Source organism: Dryobates pubescens, chromosome Z, assembly GCF_014839835.1.
Source record: "Dryobates pubescens isolate bDryPub1 chromosome Z, bDryPub1.pri, whole genome shotgun sequence".
Lineage (NCBI taxonomy): Eukaryota > Metazoa > Chordata > Aves > Piciformes > Picidae > Dryobates > Dryobates pubescens.
The window spans coordinates 136,447,791-136,470,035 of NC_071657.1; the positions used below are offsets into that span (position 1 = coordinate 136,447,791).

General features: G+C 48.3%; 1 protein-coding gene across 1 annotated transcript in view; it reads right to left on the minus strand.

Moving 5' to 3' along the window:
• The window catches only part of GRIP1 (glutamate receptor interacting protein 1), a 310,348-nt gene extending 289,354 nt beyond the window's left edge, over nt 1-20,994 (minus strand). Inside the window, exon 1 of the mRNA XM_009904966.2 lies at nt 20,724-20,994. Within this exon, the coding sequence (XP_009903268.2) occupies nt 20,724-20,856 (133 nt within the window). The 5' untranslated portion in view covers nt 20,857-20,994. The remainder of the gene's footprint in view (nt 1-20,723) is intronic.
• Nucleotides 20,995-22,245: the final 1,251 nt, after the last annotated feature.

Consider the following 22,245-nt stretch of genomic DNA (forward strand, 5'->3'; position numbering starts at 1 on the left):
CTTCTCCAGGCTAAGCAACCCCAGCTCCCTCAGCCTCTCCTCCCAGGGCTGTGCTCCAAACCCCTCCCCACCTTTGTTGCCCTTCTCTGGACACCTTCCAGCATCTCAACATCTTTCCTAAACTGAGGAGCCCAGAACTGGACACAGGACTCAAGGTGTGGCCTAACCAATGCTGAGTCCAGGGCAGAATGACCTCCCTGCTCCTGCTGGCCACACTGTTCCTGATGCAGGCCAGGATGCCATTGGCCTTCTTGGCCACCTGGGCACACTGCTGGCTCATGTTCAGCCTACTATCAACCAGCACCCCCAGGTCCCTCTCTGCCTGGCTGCTCTCAGCCACTCTGACCCCAGCCTGTAGCATGGGGTTGCTGTGGCCAGTGTGCAGAACCCAGCACTTAGCTCTGCTTCTGCCTCATAAATCCAAGTTTAGGCAACAACCAGCAGCTCCTCTAACCTCCTCAGAAATGCACCTGGGTGGAAGAGTCCAGTCCAGGATTCTCTTGGCCTTCTTGGCCACCTGGGCACACTGCTGGCTCATGTTCAGCTGCTGTCAACCAGGTCCCTTTCTGCCTGGCTGCTCTCCAGCCACTCTGACATACAAAAATACAAGCAGGCATCAAATTCTCTGGAACACTGAAAGCAGAACCTTGTACCAGCAGCCACCACAAAGGGAGGATGACCTCTGACAAACACATCTCTTTCGCAGGGGCAGTCAGGATCTTGTAATTATTCAGTAAGGAACAGGACCAGAAAGTAAATGAAAGAAAAGTAGCAGGGAAATGGTAGGCTGATAATTGCCAGCAGGAAGGAGTGTTTACACTTCATGCAATGAATTATATAACTCAGGTCTCATTATTTCAGTGACTTAAAACAAACAAGCTCCTTTCCCTCGAGTAACTCCAAAGCAGCTCCATGCTCTGCCTGCACTGCCCCAGGAATCTAAGGGCCACTTGAAGAAGAGCCACAAAGGATCATGTAATAAAATGGTTCTGTTGCAAACAAACTCAGACTGGCTGTTGGTGGTGGGTAGAAATTACCCCCCTCACACACAATAAAACTGCCAGACTAGCTCAGCTGAAAGCAAATGAAGCTCTACATACAAGCAAAACCACACTTCAGATCTGTGGAATGCAATGAATAGGGACCAAATATACAACATCTACATGTATTTGCAACTTATAAACAACACAAGAACACCCCAGGACAAAACCAGAGGGCTGGAGTACCTCTCCTATGAGGACAGACTGAGGGAGTTGGGGCTGCTCAGGCTGGAGAAGAGAAGGCTCTGAGGTGACCTAATTGTGGCCTTCCAGTATCTGAAGGAGGCTACAAGAAAGCTGGGGAGGGACTTTTGAGGGTGTCAGGGAGTGATAGGAGTGGGGGGAATGGAGCAAAACTAGAAATGGGGAGATTTAGATTGGATGCTAGGAAGAAGTTCTTCCCCATGAGGGTGGTGAGAGCCTGGCACAGGTTGCCCAGGAAGGTGGTGGAAGCCTCAACCCTGAAGGTTTTGCAGCCAGGCTGGATGTGGCTGTGAGCAACCTGCTGTAGTGTGAGGTGTCCCTGCCCATGGCAGGGGGGTTGGAACTGGCTGATCCTTGAGGTCCCTTCCAACCCTAACAATTCTATGATTCTATACAAGGGAAGAAGAGAGAGGGAAAAAAAGCAAAGAGCATCTTGTTAGCCACAAGAAGAACTCAGCCAAGGTCAGCAACAGCTAAGCAAAAGTACCCCGCTAGCATCAGCCAGAGTGAAGAAGCTGGAATAAAGAGAGTTAGTTTGCACAACTAACTTTATGTTAGTTGTCAGACTTCCCTTTTACATCCACTGGTAATTTATGTACACTCTACCACTTGCCTGCTTCATCTGTGGAAAACTTTCCTAGGCACAGCCTGAAACTGCCACACTGTTCCATAAGCCATGGTTTAGTTGTCAGGAGGTGCTAGGTATTAGGTAATAGGTTGGACTTGATGATCTGTGGTAGGTTGAGAGAGGGCTTAGCTCTCCCTCCTCCACAGAGTAAGAAACCACAGCTAACTCAGTCGAAGAGCAAAAGCTATATATTTACAAGCATATATGGAAAGCAGGTTATATATAACACAATATATATAGGTATTTACAATATATACACAGAAATACACAGCAAAGACAAATAACACAACAAAAATCCCTCCCTCAGGGAGGGATCCCCTCTTTGGAACCCCCCTCTCTCCCCCCCTTACCTCCCTTTTTCCCCAAAAAGGGGTTAGAGAGAGAGAAAGGCAAGTTACTAAGGAAAAGAGTTGTTAGCAAGCTTCAAAAGCCCATGCAGGATTAGTGTTTGCTTATCTGAAGGCCAAGTCCAGCAGTTCGCAGAAGAAGCAGGCAGGGAGAACAGGCTGAAACACCCAACTCCCCCAACTCCCAAACCGAACTGAACTGAGGAAAAAATTTTCCAACCGCATCACAATCTAAAGCTGAATTTTTGTTTATCAACCAATGAAATTCGTTTAGAATATCAGAATGTTTTGGTTCTAGTACCAAAAACATTAGCCAGTGTGTTCCAGCAGTGTTTGTTCTTAAAGGCACAGCCTCCAACGACCACAGTCCACCCCTTTCTAAACAATTTCATTGGCTGTTCGTATTGTCCATCCAATCCAGAACAATATTTACAGTTCGTAAGTTAAGTTCATAGTCCATTCCGGCTATACTCAGATGTAGATGATTCAGAAGTCCAAGAAAATCCAAAATCAAGAAAATGGAAAACAGTTTGTCTCTCCGCAGACGAAGCGAAGAAAAAGGGAAACAGGGACTCAGGTACTCTCAGTTGACTCAGGGTTCTCAGGGTTCGTGCACCGTAGATTCCTCAGGGACTCTTTCCTTTGGACGCGCTGTAGCTGTACAACATTCTGAAATTAAACTCTCTCAGCTAAAGTTAAATCTCTTTGTGGAATACACTGAATTTCACCATTCTCTTGCATTACCCAATAAGTGTGACCCGGACCTTCTGCTGAAACCACCCCTCGGACAGGTTTAGCCTCTCCTGAGGGCGAAAATACCCAAACAGTTTTACCTAACAGATTCTTTTCCCTAACAACAGGAACTCTATCACCTTCTACTTTCTGTAGCAGATCAGAATGTGCAGGTCCAGCTCGGTTCACTGAACCTCTACTGTTCACCAGCCAGGTTGCTTGTGCTAAATGTTTCTCCCAGTTTTTCAAAGATCCACCTCCCATGGCTTTGAGAGTGGTCTTCAACAAACCGTTGTAGCGTTCAATCTTCCCTGCAGCTGGTGCATAGTAAGGAATATGGAAAATCCACTCAATACCGTGCTCTTTTGCCCAGCTCTTTACAAGGTTGTTCTTGAAGTGAGTTCCGTTGTCTGACTCAATCCTCTCTGGAGTTCCGTGTCTCCACAGGATCTGTCTCTCCAGACCGAGAATGGTGTTGCGTGCAGTTGCATGTGGAACTGCATAAGTTTCCAGCCATCCAGTGTTTGCCTCTACCATAGTAAGCACGTACTGCTTACCAGAACGAGAACGTGGTAGAGTGATGTAGTCAATCTGCCAAGCTTCACCATACCTGTATTTGGACCATCTGTCACCATACCACAAGGGCTTAATTCTCTTTGCCTGCTTAATAGCAGCACAAATGTCACAGTCATGGATGACTTGTGTGATGGCATCCATGGAAATGTCTATGGATCTGTCACGAGCCCATTGGTATGTTGCATCTCTGCCTTGATGTCCTGACGAATCGTGAGCCCACCGAGCTAAGAATATCTCACCTCGGTGTTTCCAGTCGAGATCAAGTTCAGAGTCCTTGTCTACTTGAGAAACTCTTGCAGCTAGATCTGCCTGATGGTTGTGCTGCTGTTCCTCAGTAGCTTTGCTCTTGGGAATGTGAGCATCAATGTGTCTCACTTTCACTGGAATTCTCTCGATTCGATCAGCAATGTCTTGCCACAGTTCAGCTGCCCAGATGGGTTTTCCTTTCCTCTGCCAGCCATTCTTTTTCCAGTTCTTTAGCCAACCCCATAGAGCATTGGCTACCATCCATGAGTCGGTGTAGAGATAAAGCTTTGGCCATCTCTCACGTTCAGCCACGTCGAGAGCTAGCTGGACAGCTTTTACCTCTGCAAACTGACTGGATTCTCCTTCTCCATCCTTCGCCTCTGCAACTCGGCGTGTTGGACTCCACACGGCAGACTTCCACCTTCGCTTGTTCCCGACGAGACAACAGGAACCGTCTGTGAACAAAGCATATTTCTTCTCATCATCTGAAAGGTCATTGTAAGGAGGAGCTTCCTCAGCACGAGTTACTCTCTCCTCTGGAGGTTTAGCACAGTTGGTATCTTCAGGCCAACTTGAGATCACCTCCACCAGACCAGGTCTTTCAAGATTTCCCATTCGAGCTCTCTGTGTTATCAGGGCCATCCACTTAGACCAGGTGGAATCTGTGGCATGATGTGGTGTGGAACCTTTGCCTTTGAACATCCAATTCAAAACTGGCAATCTGGGAGCTAAGAGAAGTTGTGACTCAGTTCCAATTACTTCAGAAGCTGCTTTCACTCCTTCATAGGCAGCTAGAATCTCTTTCTCTGTTGGAGTGTAATTAGCCTCTGAACCTCTGTAACCTCGACTCCAGAAACCAAGAGGTCGTCCACGTGTCTCACCTGGAGCTTTTTGCCACAAGCACCAGGTTGGACCATTGTCACCTGCAGCCGTGTACAAAATGTTCTTAATGTCTGGACCATCTCGGACAGGTCCCAGACCCACTGCTTGGACTACTTCTTGCTTTATCTGGTCAAAGGCTGCTTGCTGTTCAGGTCCCCAGTGGAAACTGTTCCTCTTTCGAGTCACATCATACAGAGGTTTCACAATCTGACTGTATCCAGGAATGTGTAGTCTCCAAAATCCCACTATCCCCAAGAAACGTAGAGTTTCTTGCTTGTTCGTGGGATTTGCCATGGTAGAGACTCTATTTACCACATCCACTGGAATGTGTCGGCGTCCATCCTGCCACTGCACTCCCAGAAACTGGATCTCTGTGGTAGGACCTTTCACTTTGTCTCTCTTGATGGCAAAACCTGCATTCAGGAGAATGTCCATGATTTTGTTACCTTTCTCGAAGACTTCCTCAGCAGTTTTACCCCAGACGATGATATCATCGATGAACTGGATGTGTTCTGGAGCACCACCTTCCTCCAGAGCATCATGGATTACTGCATGACAGATGCTGGAGCTGTGGATCCAGCCCATTGGCAGTCTGTTGAAAGTGTACTGGATTCCTCTCCAGGTGAAAGCAAACTGAGGCCTGCATTCCTCTGCTATGGGAATAGAGAAGAAGGCATTAGCAATGTCTATGGTAGCATACCATTTGGCCTCTTTGGATTCCAGCTCATACTGGAGTTCCATCATGTCTGGTACTGCTGCACTCATAGGCGGAGTTACTTCATTCAGGGCTCGGTAGTCCACTGTCAGACGCCAGTCTCCATTCGGCTTTCGCACAGGCCACACTGGACTGTTGAAAGGTGAATGAGTTTTGCTGATGACTTTCTGACTCTCCAACTGACGAATCAGATTCTGAATGGGCAACAAAGAGTCACGGTTGGTTCTGTATTGTCTGTGATGCACAGTCCGAGAAGCAACCGGCAACTTAATGTCCTGAATCTTGTGTTGTCCCACAACTGCAGATTCATCAGAAAGCTCAGGTCTAGCAGACAGCTTCAGTTTTTGTCCATCAATTTCTACAGAAGCTACTCCAAAAGCCCATTTGTAACCTTTAGGGTCTTTGAAACGCCCTTCTCTCAGAAAATCAATTCCCAAAATACAAGGTGCATCAGGTCCGGTCACAACTGTATGCTTTTTCCATTGTTTACCAGTTAAGCTTATATTAACCTCCACTTTACTTAACTCTTGAGATCCACCAGTGACTCCCAGAATAGTTATGGACTCTGATCCCTGATAATTTGATGGCAATATGGTGCACTGAGCTCCTGTGTCAACCAAGGCCCTGTACTTCTGAAAGTGTGAAGTGCCAGGCCACTGGATGTACACATCCCAATAGATTCTGTTATCTGTATTACCCCTCTCCTCCCCCTGGCGGGAGGCAGGGCACCCCTAGTTATGGGGAACATGTCCACAGGTGCAACGAGCACACTGTGCAGTGTTAGAACTGGAGCCACTGTTGGAGCTACTAGAGTTGTCCTGGGGAACTGTAGAAGTAACAGCTACCCTTCTGGTATTGCTACCTCGGGTTCTGCCACTTTGCAGTTCTCTCAGTCTCCTGAAAAGATTAGAAGTTGGTTGACCATCCCACCTGTTCATGTTCTCACCAAACTGATCACGCAGGGTAATCCAAATAGTCCTACGTGACTGCCTTGGTGGTCTGTTTTGGTTTGATCTGTTTTGGAATGACCTCCTTGGAGGATGTCTATTCCTCACAGATGAAACCTGTACCCACCTGGAGGAAGAATTGGAATCATCTCTTTGTGCCAATTGGGAGATGGTGTTTTTAAATTCATCCTTCAGCTCTTTCATGCAATTCTCCAGTTTTCCAGACAGAGTTTCAATGGCTGAAACCAAAGAAACACGTGTCATGCTATCATCCAATTGTCTCAATTGATCAGTGAATTGGCCAACCGTAAGAGGAGCTCCACCATAATTTCTTGCTACAATTCTGCTTGCCAGAATGTTTGCATAATTGGAAGGAGCAAGCTTGATGAGCTTTTTAGCAAGACCATTTCCTACAGGAACATCATCAGGATTCAGAGATTCATGTTCACCATAGAGTACCTCTCTAACAGCAAATTCTCTCAGACGCTTGATTCCCTCATCTATGGTAGTCCAGGGCTTAGGATTCCATGGAAGATCATCTCGGGAAGGGTATCTCATGAGAACCGCCATTAGAAGGCGTATCCACAGATTAACCTTACCGAGAGCCTTGCCTAGATGTCTATCTATTCCATTATCCTTTGAGAGAGTTCCTAGCTGGGCTGCTGACTTGTCTCCAACCATTAGAGCTGGAGCACCTGTATCATAGCATCTACCAAGCCAAGCGAGAACTGGCTCCTTATCTGCTCTGAGATAGTCTTTTCTTACATTTCTAAGCTCCTCCCGGGGTGAAGAGCAGTCGGTTATGTCATCTTGTTCTTGCTCCTCTGCCTCCTGTTCCTCAACTTGTGGTCCCAACAACCTCTCAAGGATCCCTTTAAGCTGAGAAGCACCACCACTAGCTGCTGTCCTACCAAGAGATGCATCTCGATCCTCTGATGATCTCAATAACTCAGCTATATTTTTAAGACAGATTTTCTCTTCCTCCCCAGCAGAAGAACCTTGCTGTGCATCCCCGTCAGCTCCTGAATCAGCTTTAGTCTTACCCTTCCTTGTTGTTAAAACTGCTACTTGCTTTACTGGAGCTGTGTTTGGGTTTCCAGCTGCCTTATTATCAGAAGCTGATAAGCTTTGAGACAGATTAGCTGCTTTGGAGGACGCTTCCGCTCCTGCCATGGAAGAAGGAGGAAATGACTTTGCCTCGTTAATGGTGGCTGCCTGGGACACAGGAGCCGCCATGTTTGGGGCTACTGTAGCCCCTGGCTGCTTGCCAGAATCATCACCATTGCTATTCAGAGCTGCCTTGCCGATTGACTTTTTAGCTTTATCTTTAACTGACACAGATTCTCCATTATCATCCTCACTGGATGTTCCTGAAACAGAGCTAGGGTGGCGTTTTCGTCTCTTTGTCCTCCGTCTAATAACAAAACATGCCTTATAAACTTTTCTCTCCCGGTACAGTGTCACTAGCAAATACACATTACTTATCACCAGCAGCAGGACTACACACATCAAGAAAATCAGCTTTGGATCCCAGCCATCACTTAAAATTACCCTTTCACCGAGCGGAATCTTAAACTCTTTTATCTCAATAGGGAGTGTGCTAGATGTAACATTCCTGCACTTTTTAACATAAAAGAATTCCAGGCACTGATCATACAGAAGCCGAATCTTGTACTTAAACCACAAATATAATTTTTGCATTATATATTTACCTATCTTATCGATAATCATACCCAGGCAATACTTGTAGATCAATACACCAAAGACCGAGAAGAACAGACGCTCAAAAAGCCAAAACACCTTCATGTTTGCTCGTTTGACTTAAGCAAGCAATAAATCAAACTAATTTGTCAGCAAACCCCGAGTTGGGCAGCCAATAAATGTGGTAGGTTGAGAGAGGGCTTAGCTCTCCCTCCTCCACAGAGTAAGAAACCACAGCTAACTCAGTCGAAGAGCAAAAGCTATATATTTACAAGCATATATGGAAAGCAGGTTATATATAACACAATATATATAGGTATTTACAATATATACACAGAAATACACAGCAAAGACAAATAACACAACAAAAATCCCTCCCTCAGGGAGGGATCCCCTCTTTGGAACCCCCCTCTCTCCCCCCCTTACCTCCCTTTTTCCCCAAAAAGGGGTTAGAGAGAGAGAAAGGCAAGTTACTAAGGAAAAGAGTTGTTAGCAAGCTTCAAAAGCCCATGCAGGATTAGTGTTTGCTTATCTGAAGGCCAAGTCCAGCAGTTCGCAGAAGAAGCAGGCAGGGAGAACAGGCTGAAACACCCAACTCCCCCAACTCCCAAACCGAACTGAACTGAGGAAAAAATTTTCCAACCGCATCACAATCTAAAGCTGAATTTTTGTTTATCAACCAATGAAATTCGTTTAGAATATCAGAATGTTTTGGTTCTAGTACCAAAAACATTAGCCAGTGTGTTCCAGCAGTGTTTGTTCTTAAAGGCACAGCCTCAAACGACCACATGATCTCTGAGGTCTTTTCCAAGCTGGGTGATTCTATGATTCTGTAACTCCTTGCTGGTGGGAAGGTAAAATTTCTGTGGCCTGTTTCACCAACAGAACAAGAGGACACAGTCTCTAGCTGCGCCAGGGGAGGTTTAGGCTGGAGGTGAGGAAGAAATTCTTCCCAGAAAGGGAGATTGGCCATTGGAATGTGCTGCCCAGGGAGGTGGTGGAGTCACCATCCCTGGAGGTGTTCAAGAGGGGATTGGATGAGGCACTTGGTGCCATGGTTAATTGATGAGATGGTGTTGGGTGATAGGTTGGACTGGATGATCTTGAAGGTCTTTTCCAACCTGGTTAATTCTATTCTGTTCTATTTTACAGGCACTATTCAAACAGCTTAAGCATCATGGAAAGCAGCTCCATGGAGAAAGACCTTGGAGTCCTAGGGGACAGCAAGTTCTCCATGGGACAGTGATGTGGCCTTGTGACCAGGAAGGCCAACGGTATCCTGGGGTGCATCGAATGTGTCCTGCCCGCAGGGAGGATATTTTCACAGCGTTTCCAAGGCCTGCCATATGCTCTGCTCAGGTTACCAAGCATTTCTCATAGGCTGCAAGAAAGGTATTAGTTTCAATGGAAGCTGAGATTTCACTATACAGACAAGACAAGATCTGTGATGGGAAGAGAACCTCCCCCATATCCAATTAAGCTGCAGACAAGTAACACACGCTCTTTGTAAAATGAAAAGCAGTTGTCCTGTATGCCTCATCCTCAAGATCAATTAACATCTCTGCCACCTGAGCAAGAGATAGTCAATGCCCTTATCACCACATTATTCACAAACCTATTAACTCTTTTACAACCTCCATCAAATCCATGAGACTTCTGCAAACAAGAACTGCTTGTGCCCATTTACAGAACGGAGACACTCCTGCCAAGAGTGATGCTGCCACTGACGGCAGCATAAAGAAACCATAGGCTTATCACTTCTCCTCAGTGTTTTATCTCAGTGCTATTTCAGGAGCAAGTCTCTTCCATCAATATTTAATACAGCTTTAAAGCCACCCAGAGTATGAAATGCAGAGACATTTGTTAGTAAGATTTTGGCAGCTGAGAGAGTTTTTGCAGCACATCATTGAGCCATATTGGAGAATAACAGCCAAGCAGAGCTGTTCTGCTGACATCATCCCAAGCAGTGTAACACACACCCAACATTCATTCAACTAATTACTACAGCATCACAGAATTGTCAGGGTTGGAAGGGACCTCAAGGATCAGCCAGTTCCAACCCCCCTGCCATGGGCAGGGATACTTTCCACTAGATCAGGTTGCTCACAGCCACATCCAGCCTGGCCTTGAAAACCTCCAGGTATGAGGCTTCCACCACCTCCCTGGGCAACCTGTGCCAGTCTCTCACCACCCTCATGGGGAACAACTTCTTCCTAACATCCAATCTGAATCTCCCCATTTCTAGTTCTGCCCCATTCCCCCAGTCCTATCACTCCCTGACACCCTCAAAAGTCCCTCCCCAGCTTGCTTGTAGCCTCCTTCAGATACTGCAAGGCCACAATTAGGTCTCCTTGGAGCCTTCTCTTCTCCAAACTGAACAGCCCCAGCTCGCTCAGTCTGTCCTCACAGCAGAGCAGCTCCAGCCCTCTGCTCATCCTTGTGGCCCTTCTCTGGACAACTTGCAGCACAGATTTAAGACCATGGAGATAAAAAGTCCCCCAAGGGCTAGAGAGTCTAGAGGGTGGATACAGGAAAGTGTAATCTTTGTTATTCCATCCCATTCTTTCATGACCCTAGATAAAGGAAGTTCACAGTCAATTCTTTCTCTTTTTACTCCCTTCTCTCTTCTTCCTAACATCCAATCTAAATCTCCCCTCATCTATCATAGTATCAGTCAGGGTTGGAAGGGGCCACAAGGATCATCTAGTTCCAACCCCCCTGCTATGGGCAGGGACACCTCACACTACAGCAGCCTGGCCAGAGCCTCATCCAACCTGGGCTTAAACACCTCCAGGGACAGGGCCCCAACCACCTCCCTGGACAACCCATCCCAGGGCTTCACCACTCTCATGGGGAAGAACTTCCTCCTCACCCCCAGCCTGAGTCTCCCCACATCCAGCTTCATTCCATTCCCCCTAGTCCTATCACTACCAGAGATCCTGAGAAGTCCCTCCCCAGCTTTCTTGTAGCCCCCTTCAGATCCTGGAAGGCCACAATTAGGTCTCCTCAGAGCCTTCTCTTCTCCAGACTGAACAGCCCCAACTCCCTCAGTCTGTCCTCACAGCAGAGCAGCTCCAGCCCTCTGCTCATCCTCATGGCCCTTCTCTGGACATGCTCCAGCACCTCCAGATCCCTCTTGTAATAGAGGCTCCAGAACTGGACACAGTACTCCAGGTGGGGTCTCACCAGAGCTGAGCAGAGGGGGAGAATCCCCTCCCTTGACCTGCTGACCACACTTCTCTTGCTGCAGCCCAGGGTATGATTGGCTTTCCGGGCTGCAAGTGCACACTGAGAGCTTGGATCCATTCCCCCCAGTCCTATCCCTCCCTGACACCCTCAAAAGTCCCTCCCCAGCTTTCTTGTAGCCCCCTTCAGATGCTGGAAGGCCACAATGAGGTCTCCTCAGAGCCTTCTCTTCTCCAGACTGAACAACCTCAACTCTCTCAGGATGTCCTCATAGGAGAGGTGCTCCTGGGCCTTTTGGGTTAGTGGGAGTTTCCCAGTACAATCAACATCTTTTGGGGATCATTCTTTAGTATGTTTATTGTAACAAGACAGAAAACAAACCCTTGATGCCAAGGGCCTACGCTGCTGCTATGTTGGGAGGAATAACACAATGAGGAGGAAGCAGCAATGGGAAAAAAAAAGAGTAACTTTCAGAAGGAGATGGACACAAAATTAGAAGTACCATAGGACACAATTTCACAGTTAGCATTCACAGCAATGCCCTCTGGGCCTTCATGGGCAGCTCATGACAGCCATGCTTGGTGCAACTTGTGAAATTCCAGACTCAGTTGGAAGAAACCCAAACCTTTCAAAGTGTCTTGCTAAATAAAAGTGCTGAAATCAGATTGGGTTGGAGTGAGAAGGGCTTTTCTCTTTGGACAGAAGACAACAAACAGGCCTGGGTCCCCAAAACACCTTCTTGCTCAAGACTAGGCTGAAACTCAAAGGTCTTGGCAGAACATCTTGATTTAAGAGAAAGGACACATGTCTTTTTTGGGGGAGCATTCTAGGCAGCTCTACTGCACAGGATTCATGAAGTTCATAATGAGTCTTGGAAATCACATAACCAGGGCCCTTTTCAGGCAAAGCCTGAGCCAAAGGAACAAGATGAATGGCACTGCTATAATGTCAGCAGTGTGCCCAGGGGGCCAAGAAGGCCAACGGCATCCTGGCCTCCATGAGGAACAGTGTGCCCAGCAGGAGCAGGGAAGTCATTGTGCCCCTGGACTCAGCACTGGTTAGGCCACACCTTGAGTCCTGTGTCCAGTTCTGGGCCCCTCAGTTTAGGAAAGATGTTGAGGTGCTGGAAGGTGTCCAGAGAAGGGCAACAAAGCTGGGGAGGGGTCTGGAGCACAGCCCTCTGAAGAGAGGCTGAGGGAGCTGGGGTTGCTTAGCCTGGAGAAGAGGAGGCTCAGGGGAGAACTTATTGCTGTCTACAACTCCCTGAAGGGAGGTTGTAGCCAGGTGGGGGTTGGTCTCTTCTCCCAGGCAACCAGCACCAGAACAAGAGGACACAGTCTCAAGCTGTGCCAGGGGAGGTTTAGGCTGGAGGTGAGGAAGAAATTCTCCGCAGAGAGAGTTGCTGGTCATGGGAATGTGCTGCCCAGGGAGGTGGTGGAGTCCCCATCCCTGGAGGTGTTCAAGAGGGGACTGGATGTGGCACTTGAAGCCAGGGTTTACCTGAGGGGAGGTTGTGGACAGGTGGGGGTTGGTCTCTTCTCCCAGGCAACCAGCACCAGAACAAGAGGACACAGTCTCAAGCTGCACCAGGGGAGGTTTAGGCTGGAGGTGAGGAGAAATCTCTTCCCAGAAAGAGAGATTGGCCATTGGGATGTGCTGCCCAGGGAGGTGGTGGAGTCACCATCACTGGAGATGTTCAAAAGAGGCTTGGATGTAGCACTTGGAGCCATAGTTTAGTTGTCAGGAGGTGTTAGGCATTTGGTAATAGTTTGGACTTGTTGATCTCTGAGGTCTTTTCCAACCTGGGTGCTTCTATGACTCTATAATGCTTCACAAGATAAATATAACACTTTGCAAAGCAGTTCGTGCAGTAACCACCAACTTGTCTGAGTAGGCTGAGTAGCAACTTCATCACCCACTATGTTCACACTACAAAGTCTCACCAAAACAAGTATGACACCTGCACTGCTTGGTTGTGTACCAAAATGACTATTTTAGTGTGCTGGTTTTGATGGGGAGAGACTTAATTTTCTTCCCAGTGCCTCATATGGGGCTGGCTCTTGGATGTGTACTGAAAATGGTGCTGTAAACACAGAGTGGTAATTTTAGGCTGGTGCCTAGGAAAGTCTCCACTAATCTGAGTAGTAAGTGGTAGAATGTAAATATATTACCATTGGATGTAAAGGGAAAATAAGAAGTGCTAAATAATCCCAGTGGGCTGATAACTAACATAAAGTTAGTTGTGTAAACTCTTTTCAGCTTCTTCACTCTGGCAGATACTGGCTGGGTGCTTTTGCTTGGCTGCTGCTGTTGACTTGCTGCAACGAGTCCAGAGAAGGGCAACGAAGTTGGTGAGGGGCTTGGAACACAGCCCTGTGAGGAGAGGCTGAGGGAGCTGGGGTTGCTTAGCCTGGAGAAGAGGAGGCTCAGGGGTGACCTTATTGCTCTCTACAGCTACCTGAAGGGAGGTTGTAGACAGGGAGAGGTTGCTTTCTTCTCCCAGGCAACCAGTACCAGAACAAGAGGACACAGTCTCAGGCTGTGCCAGGGGAGGTTCAGGTTGGATGTTAGGAAGAAGTTCTATACAGAGAGAGTGATTGCCCACTGGAATGGGCTGCCTGGGGAGGTGGTGGAGTCACCATCACTGGAGGTGTTCAGGAGAAGACTTGATGGGGTGCTTGGTGCCATGGGTTAGTTGTTTAGGTGGTGTTGGATTGGTTGAGGGGCTGGACGCCATGATCTTGAGGGTCTCTTCCAACCTGGTTTTTTCTATGTTATGTTATTATTATTCTACTAACAAGCTACCATCAGCTCTTCTCTTTCTGTGAAGAACTTTCTCCTCACCTCAAGCCTAAACTTCCCCTGGTGCAGCTTGAGACTGTGTCCTCTTGTTCTGGTGCTGGTTTCCTGGGAGAAGAGACCAACCCCCACCTGGCTACAACCTCCTTTCAGTTTTCCCTTGTACAGAGGAATTGGGGGGAAGGAGAGGGGAAGCTATTAGTAGCCCCCTGGTTTTGTCCAGGGGGTCCTTGTGTGGTTTATAAACTGTAAATACATGTAAACATTGTATATTTTGGAAATGGAACAAAACTAGAAGTGGGGAGATTCAGATTGGATGTTAGGAAGAAGTTCTTCCCCAGGAGGGTGGTGAGAGCCTGGCACAGGTTGCCCAGGGAGGTGGTGGAAGCCTCATCCCTGGAGGTGTTTGCAGCCAGGCTGGATGTGGCTGTGAGCAACCTGCTGTAGTGTGAAGTGTCCCTGCCCATGGCAGGGGGGCTGGAACTGGCTTATCCTTGAGGTCCCTTCCAACCCTGACCATTCTATGATTCTATACTTTGCACATATTCATTGCATTTCATATTTCCAGATCGTAGCTTTGCACATAAATACAGCTTCAGTTGCTTTCCAGCTGAGCTGGTCTGGCAGTTTTATTTTGGGGCTAATTTCAGTGCTCCACACAGAGGAATGGTTTAGTTATTGCTGAGCAGCACTTACACAGCATTCAGACCTCTTCTGCTTCTTGCATCACCTCTTTGGACAGCAGGCTGGGAGGGTGGGGAGGGCACAGAAGCAGCTGGGAGAAAACACAGCCAGAAGAGCCAACCTCATCTGACCAAAAGGGGTATTCCAGACCATATGATACTGTGCTTAGTTTCTAAAGCTGGGGGAAGAAGAAGAAGTTCAGAGTGGTGGTGTTTGTCTTCCCAAGCAACTGGTCCCTGGAGTTTAAGGTGAGGCTGGATGTGGCTCTGAGTGACCTGCTCTAATGTGAAGTGTCCTCGCCCATGGCAGGGAGGTTGGAACTGGATGATCCTTGAGGTCCATTGCAACCCTAACAATTACCTGATTCTAAGAACACCAGCCTGCTGATGCCATGTGCTGACTGAATTCCTTGGTTTGCCTTGCTTGCCTGCACAACTTCTGCTTTACTTACTGAACCACCTGTCTCAACCCATGAGTTTTCTCACTTCTACTCTTCCAAGTCTCTTCACCATGCTGCAGAGAGTAGGAGGGAACAAGAGAGTGACAGTGTGGTCTCAAGCTGCCATTTGGGGTTAAACCATGACTTTTAATTTCCTCTTACACTATGTAGTGCAGAAAGAGACTCTTGAGAAAGGCAGGAGAGCTGATGTTGGTTGTCAAAACAAGGACACCCATTTAACTCACAACCTGGGCTGCAGCAAGAGAAGCAGAGCCAGCAGGGCCAGGGAGGTGATTCTGCCCCTCTACTCCACTCTGCTGAGACCACACCTGGAGCACTGTGTCCAGTTCTGGAGCCTCTATTACAGGAAGGATCTGGAGGTGCTGGAAGGTGTCCAGAGAAGGGCTACAAGGATGAGCAGAGGGCTGGAGCTGCTCTGCTATGAGGACAGACTGAAGGAGCTGTGGCTGTTCAGTCTTGATAAGAAAAGGCTCCAAGGAGACTTCATTGTGGCCTTCGGGTATCTGAAGGGGGCTACAAGAAAGCTGGGGAGGGACTTTTGAGGGTGTCAGGGAGTGATAGGACTGGGGGAATGGAGCAAAACTAGAAGTGGGTAGATTGAGATTGGACGTTAGGAAGAAGTTTTTCCCCATGAGGGTGGTGAGAGACTGGCACAGGTTGCCCAGGGAGGTGGTGGAAGCCTCATCCCTGGAGGTTTTCAAGGCCAGGCTGGATGTGGCTGTGAGCAACCTGCTGTAGTGTGAGGTGTCCCTGCCCATGGCAGGGGAGTTGGAACTGGATGATCCTTGAGGTCTCTTCCAACCCTAACAACTCTGTGATTCTAACTGAAGATGCATGGATGAGCTGTCCAAGGCAAAAAGACAGCTGGTGCAAGAGCTGGGGTCTCTTTTTTTTTTACCCAGGAAGCTTTAAGCATTCCTGCACCTTCCATTCATTCAGCTGTGTCCTGATATTACAGCTCATGTGGTCTTCCATGAGAAAGCTTCAGAAGAGTAGAATAGAACAGAATTAACCAGGTTGGAAAAGACCTTTGAGATCACTGAGTCCAACCTATCACCCAACACCATCTCATCAACTAAACCATGGCACCAAGTGCCTCATCCAGGCTCTTTATAAACACTTCCAGGGATGGTGACTCCACCACCTCCCTGGGCAGCACATTCCAATGGCCAGTAAGAACAGTACCCCTCACAGCAGGAGCTACAATATCCCAGTATCTGGGCACAGCTGGGCTGAGGAGGAACTAAAGTCACCTTTTTCCTGCAATTCCCAGAGGCCTGTTCCATTTTAACTTTGCTTTGTTGCTGTTTGGTCCTTCGGTCATTCTAATCTAGTTCCTGGCTGTTTTTTTTTCCCCTCCAATAATTCTGCCTCCATACAGCACTCTGAGCAATACTATGAGTGGGAAGAGGGGAGAGTAACAAGCTCATCAAGTTATTGGCTCAGACAATCTCCAAATACACTGCCTAATTGGCTACATAAATCATAAACAACGGAGGGGGGATGGATAACAATGCACAGAGAGGAAACTAAGTTTACAGCAGCTCCAACTCCATTCAACTGAGCAACCAAGAGTTCACAGAATCCTAGAATCAACCAGGACAGGCATCTTTCTGAATATGAGCATTGCTGCAGGAGAGAAGTTTGTTGCAAGTCTTTCCAGGAGTTCATAGAATCAACCAGGTTGGAAAAGACCTCAGAAATCATCAAGTCCAACCTACTACCTAACACCTCCTGGCAACTAAACCATGGCTCCAAGTGCCACATCCAAGCCTTTTTTGAACACCTCCAGGGACGGTGACTCCACCACCTCCCTGGGCAGCCCAGTTCTCTGATTTCATTACTCTAATATGCTGAAAGTAACACCAATAAATACACTCTTATTTTCAAGAAGGCATTCTCCTAAACATATGGATGCAGAAGGAATTGTGGCCTAACTGTGGCCTTCCAGTATGTTAAGGAAGCCTACAAGAAAGCTGGGGAGGGACTTTTGAGGGTGTCAGGGAGTGATAGGATTGGGGGGAATGGAGCAAAACTATAATGGGTAGATTCAGATTGGGGGGTTGGAACTAGATGACCCTTGAGCTCCCTTCCAACCCTGACTGGCTTTTTGAAAGCTCTGCAATCACTCCACATTTGCACTGTAAGCAGCATTAACAACAGGCCATCATTAAATTAAGTAAAACACCTCCTTGTCCTCATTACAGCAAATTCAATTCCAACAAGCATTTAGGGAAGCACCAGCAGCATCTTCATCCTATTCTGTACATTGCTTTTTAAGTAGCTACCACACCTCTCCAACCAAGACAGTGAGAGGTACAGCACAGGGAAAGAAAAGCAGCTCTTGAGGAGCAGCCAGAACATCAAACACTTCTCAAGATCCAAGCTACAAATCAATGGTCAGGTTAACACTTTCCTCACAAGGAAGTCACAGACCTAATTGTGGCCTTCCAGCACCTGAAGGGGGCTACAAGAAAGCTGGGGAGGGACTTTTGAGGTTGTCAGGGAGTGATAGGACTGGGGGGAATGGAGCAAAATTAGAAGTGGGTAGATTCAGAATGGATGTTAGGAAGAGGTTCTTCCCCATGAGGGTGGTGAGACACTGGCACAGGTTGCCCAGGGAGGTGGTGGAAGCCTCATCCCTGGAAGTTTTGAATGCCAGGCTGGTTGTGGGTCTGAGCAACCTGACCTAGTGTGAGGTGTCCCTGCCCATGGCAGGGGGGTTGGAAGTGGCTGATCCTTGAGGTCCCTTCCAACCCTAACAATTCTATGATTCTATGACTGTTACACAGACTGCTACCCTCTCATGCTTACAGCATGATGAAATAGATTGCATCAGAGTAATGCCTAGACCTTTACAAGCAGACTAGCTGCACTATTTTTCTTTCTTCTGAGAAGTGTGCCTGTGGGATCAGACAGAGGGCAGGAGTTTGCTCACAGAGACAAACCTAACACAGCACCAAGGCACTGAGGAAAAGAAACAAAATAATCCTTCAAGTGATTCTGAAATGTTGTTCTGTGAGGTGAGCAGTACTGCTCAGCACCTGGCAGTGAGCTCCCTGGACCCACCAGATGATTGGCAAGATGCATTTTGATGCTTAATGCAATTGCAGCTTCGCAAGCACCGTGGAACTCCAGAGCTGCCCTGCACTAGATTCCGTGCTCCTGCTCTGGCAGGGGCGTCGGACCCCAGATCTCCAGAGGTCCTTTCCAACCCCTAACACCCTGTGAGCTGTGTTTGATATGGTGTCTCTGCATTGTAAAGACTTCATGGAATCTCCTGTGACATGCTTGGTTTAAGCAACTGCACGAAGCTGGGAACTCTGTTTGCACCCAAGTCCATTTTTGCCTGTTGAGCCTGAGCACTGCGATGCTGGGACCAGAGGATCCTTGAGATCACAGTATCACTATGGTTGGAAGAGACCTTGAGGATCATCGAGTCCAACCTGTCACCACAGACCTCATGACTAGACCGTGACACCAAGTGCCACGTCCAATCTCCTCTTGAACACCTCCAGGGACGGTGACTCCACCACCTCCCTGGGCAGCACATCCCAATGACGAACGACTCGCTCGGTGAAGAACTTTCTCCTCACCTCAAGTCTAAACCTTCCCTGGCACAGCTTGAGACTGTGTCCCCTTGTTCTGGTGCTGGTTGCCTGGGAGAAGAGACCAACCCCTTCCTGGCCACAACCACCTTTCAGGTAGTTGTAGAGGGCAATGAGGTCTCCCCTGAGCCTTCTCTTCTCCAGGCTAAACAACCCCAGCTCCCTCAGCCTCTCCTCACAGGGCTGTGCTCAAGGCCTCTCCCCAGCCTTGCTGCCCTTCTCTGGACACGTTCCCTTCCAGCCCTAATGATTCTGTGATCACTGTTGCAAACACCACTTCGTAATCCAACCTGAAATACTCATGACCTCCACAAGCTGAAGTGTGGACTATCATTTTCCTAGCAGAATAAAAGGGAAAACCTACCAGACACTTGGCTCAATCTTAGTGCCTCACATCAATCAGGTCAAGAGTTAATAATTCATTAATCAGCACTGAGGAAATCCTTATTCCATGTGACAGTTTGTGGCAGGGGTTTAGCTCTCCCATTTAAAAGACCTTCAGCAACAACAATCAGCTGGGGAAATATTTTGACATGCTGCTTTGACATGTCCCTTGATTTACATGTTAAAGCATAAAAAAGTGAGGTGCTTTCACTAGCCTGCATCACTTTCACCTCCCCTCAGTGCTAAGGAGATGTTAAATGTTCAGTTCTTTTGTAGAAGGTTTTATGCATTGCCCCCAGAACAGGTCTTATTTTTTCCCCCCCCTCTTGTAGAAACTCTGCCTTAACAACATGGATAAACTATAAAATGCTCATGCATGCTGTATTTTGTTTAGAGCAGAAAGGGATGAAGACTGCATGAAGCAGAACACCCTACAGTACACTTCTGGAGATAGCCAAGAAGAAACAAACTCTTGCTTCCTAATCTGCCAGAGGCTCTGGTGCTGAAAGGCACCACCACATTCATTGTTTTGCCTTAAAACAAATGCAAGGTTCCTGTGATTCATTTCAACAAAGTGACAACGAAGCCAAATGATTGATAAAACCCCCATACAAACAACCAAAAGGTACCAGGAGCCACTCACATCACAGAGAACAGCCCCCACAAAACAGCACATCAAACTCAGCTGCTCAACGTGAGGCACAGCTTGACTGCAAAGATCCCAAACCACCAGCCAGAACAGCAGAAACCTTTTCAAAAGGTGATTTCTGTGCATGACTGATTCTGCTGCCGGTGCCTTGCCCTGACAGCGCTGCACAACACCCTGGGCGGGGGCTCCCATCCCCATGGGCACCTCTGGCCATTTCCCCTCCTCTGGGAGAAGCCTAAAGCAGCTCTGAAGCCTGACAGGTGTAGGCTTAGCCCCGTACAAGCCGCAGGGAAGGGGGCACGGTTTGCAGAGGGACTTCTGAGCAGGCAGTTTGGTTTCAGGTGAGCTGCTGCTGTCACACGGGTGCAACCAACTAAAACTGACCACTTAGCTCTTCACTTCAGGAGTGGTCCTGCACTTACAGCGAGGAAGTGGCCCACCAGAGTCACTCGCTGCCGAAACGACCTGGGCACAGCGGAGGCTGGGAGGACCGAGTCTCCCTTGTGAACAAACCCTCAGCAGCAGCTCCTGTGCACAAATGAACGAGTGCTGCCTTTCTACCGCTTCAGAAGTACCCACGCAGCTTACTGAAGGCACTCCACGAGGCGCTGCCACCACCCTGCCGCCTTCCCAACACCAACAAAAGGTTCCCAGCAGCCAGACTCAATTAGCAGCACCTGAAACCTTAGCCGGCTCTGCAGCCAGACCCTGCTTACTTTGAGAGCCGTCTGAGCCACCTCAGCTGCTTTGTATTGTTCATCGGCAGCCAGCGCCAGATAAAGCCCTACCAGGAACTGATACTTCGATACTTAGGACACGAGGCTCAGCTTCTAGCCAGGGAGGAGCATTGTTTGCACTGGAGGTTGCTGAAACCTCTTGACAAGCATCGCGTTTCATCGCGGCCAAAGGCGAACGAGGTTATGCAAAACACTTACTTCGAAAATGCTCCGAGGCGTAATAGTAGACATCCTCATAGCCCTCATGGTAATCCTCCTCCGGCCGGTACTTTTTGCCTTTTCTTCTTCTGGATCTTCTTATCTGCTTGACAAAGCCCAAGAAGCGCTCCATCTATCTCCTCCCTCAGCGGTGCCAGCCGGCAGCCCCCTTCGCCCTCTGCTTCACAAAGAGCTGTCCCAGCATGAATCAACAGCAAGCCCCAGAGCGAAGCTGCAGCCTCAGACCAGCCCTTCGGGTACCATCAAATAAACCCCACCACACCAAAGCCCACCGAAACCCCTCCCTTGTATCTCAGCAGTGCCCGGGAAGCATGTTGGCTTCCCCTTTCAAAAGAAACACTTGATCCAAGCTCCTAACTGGAATATTTCAACATCAAAACAGACAAAGGGAGGGAAATGGTGCAGCCGAAGGAGAAAGTCAGCGTTTCCAGCAGGCATTCAACAGCAAGAGCACAAAGTTGAAGAAACCTGCCTGCCAGCCAGGGGGAAGCCCAGCACTGAGAGCTCCCTATCCTGTGTCTCCATCATTTGAAGAGGGGCTGGGAGGCGGGGAGAGCTGTTAGTCAATGGGCTGAACCATATCTCGGGATAGAACAGGTTCGGGGTTTTTATTCAGCACTTAAATGCTGCCCTGCTATCTACCCGGGGAAGAGGCTCAGAAGCCCATTTGATTTCGCTTGTCGTTAAGAAGAGGAAAGGCACCGGAGCCGGTTCTGGCATCACAAGGTGCTGGCTGAATAAGCAGCCAAGTGGTTTAACCCATAGACAACAGCCCCCTCACCGGCAAGCGTGTGTGCTGGATGTGTTAATTGGAGCAGCAGGGAGAAAGCTCGGCAGCTGTTAAAAAATGACACATGTACCCACTGGGCATTAGTATATTCTAATCACTGCCAGATCTGAACATGAAAAAGGCACTCCACAGACAGCTCTCCTCCTCCAGGGCTGGCCAGGCTGTACGGCAGCGGGCAGCAAACAAAGGGAGCGGCCGCAGGAGCGCACCAGGACAAACGGCTCCTTCAGAAGACCAGCAGAGTTTGTTCAACTTCCAAGGTAATGCCCAGCATGAGGGCAGTTTTAGGATAGGCCTTTAAAGATGTTCATAGAGCAGAAAGCAGTAAAAATGCCAATAAATCACTGTTGGGTGTGAAAAGGGAAATGAAGATCATTCTGAACAACCCCATCGGAAGAGATCATAGAATCACACAAGCAGCCAGGCTGGAAAAGACCTCAGAGATCAGCAAGTCCAACCTAATACCTAACACCTCCTAACAACTCAACCATGGCTCCAAGTGCCACATCCAAGCCTTTCTTGAACACCTCCAGGGATGGTGACTCCACCACCTCCCTGGGCAGCACATTCCAATGGCCAATCTCTCTTGCTGGGAAGAATTTTCTCCTCACCTCCAGCCTAAACAGCCCCTGGCACAGCTTGAGCCTGTGTCCTCTTGTTCTGCTGCTGGTTGCTTGGGGGAAGAGACCAACCCCCACCTGGCTACAACCT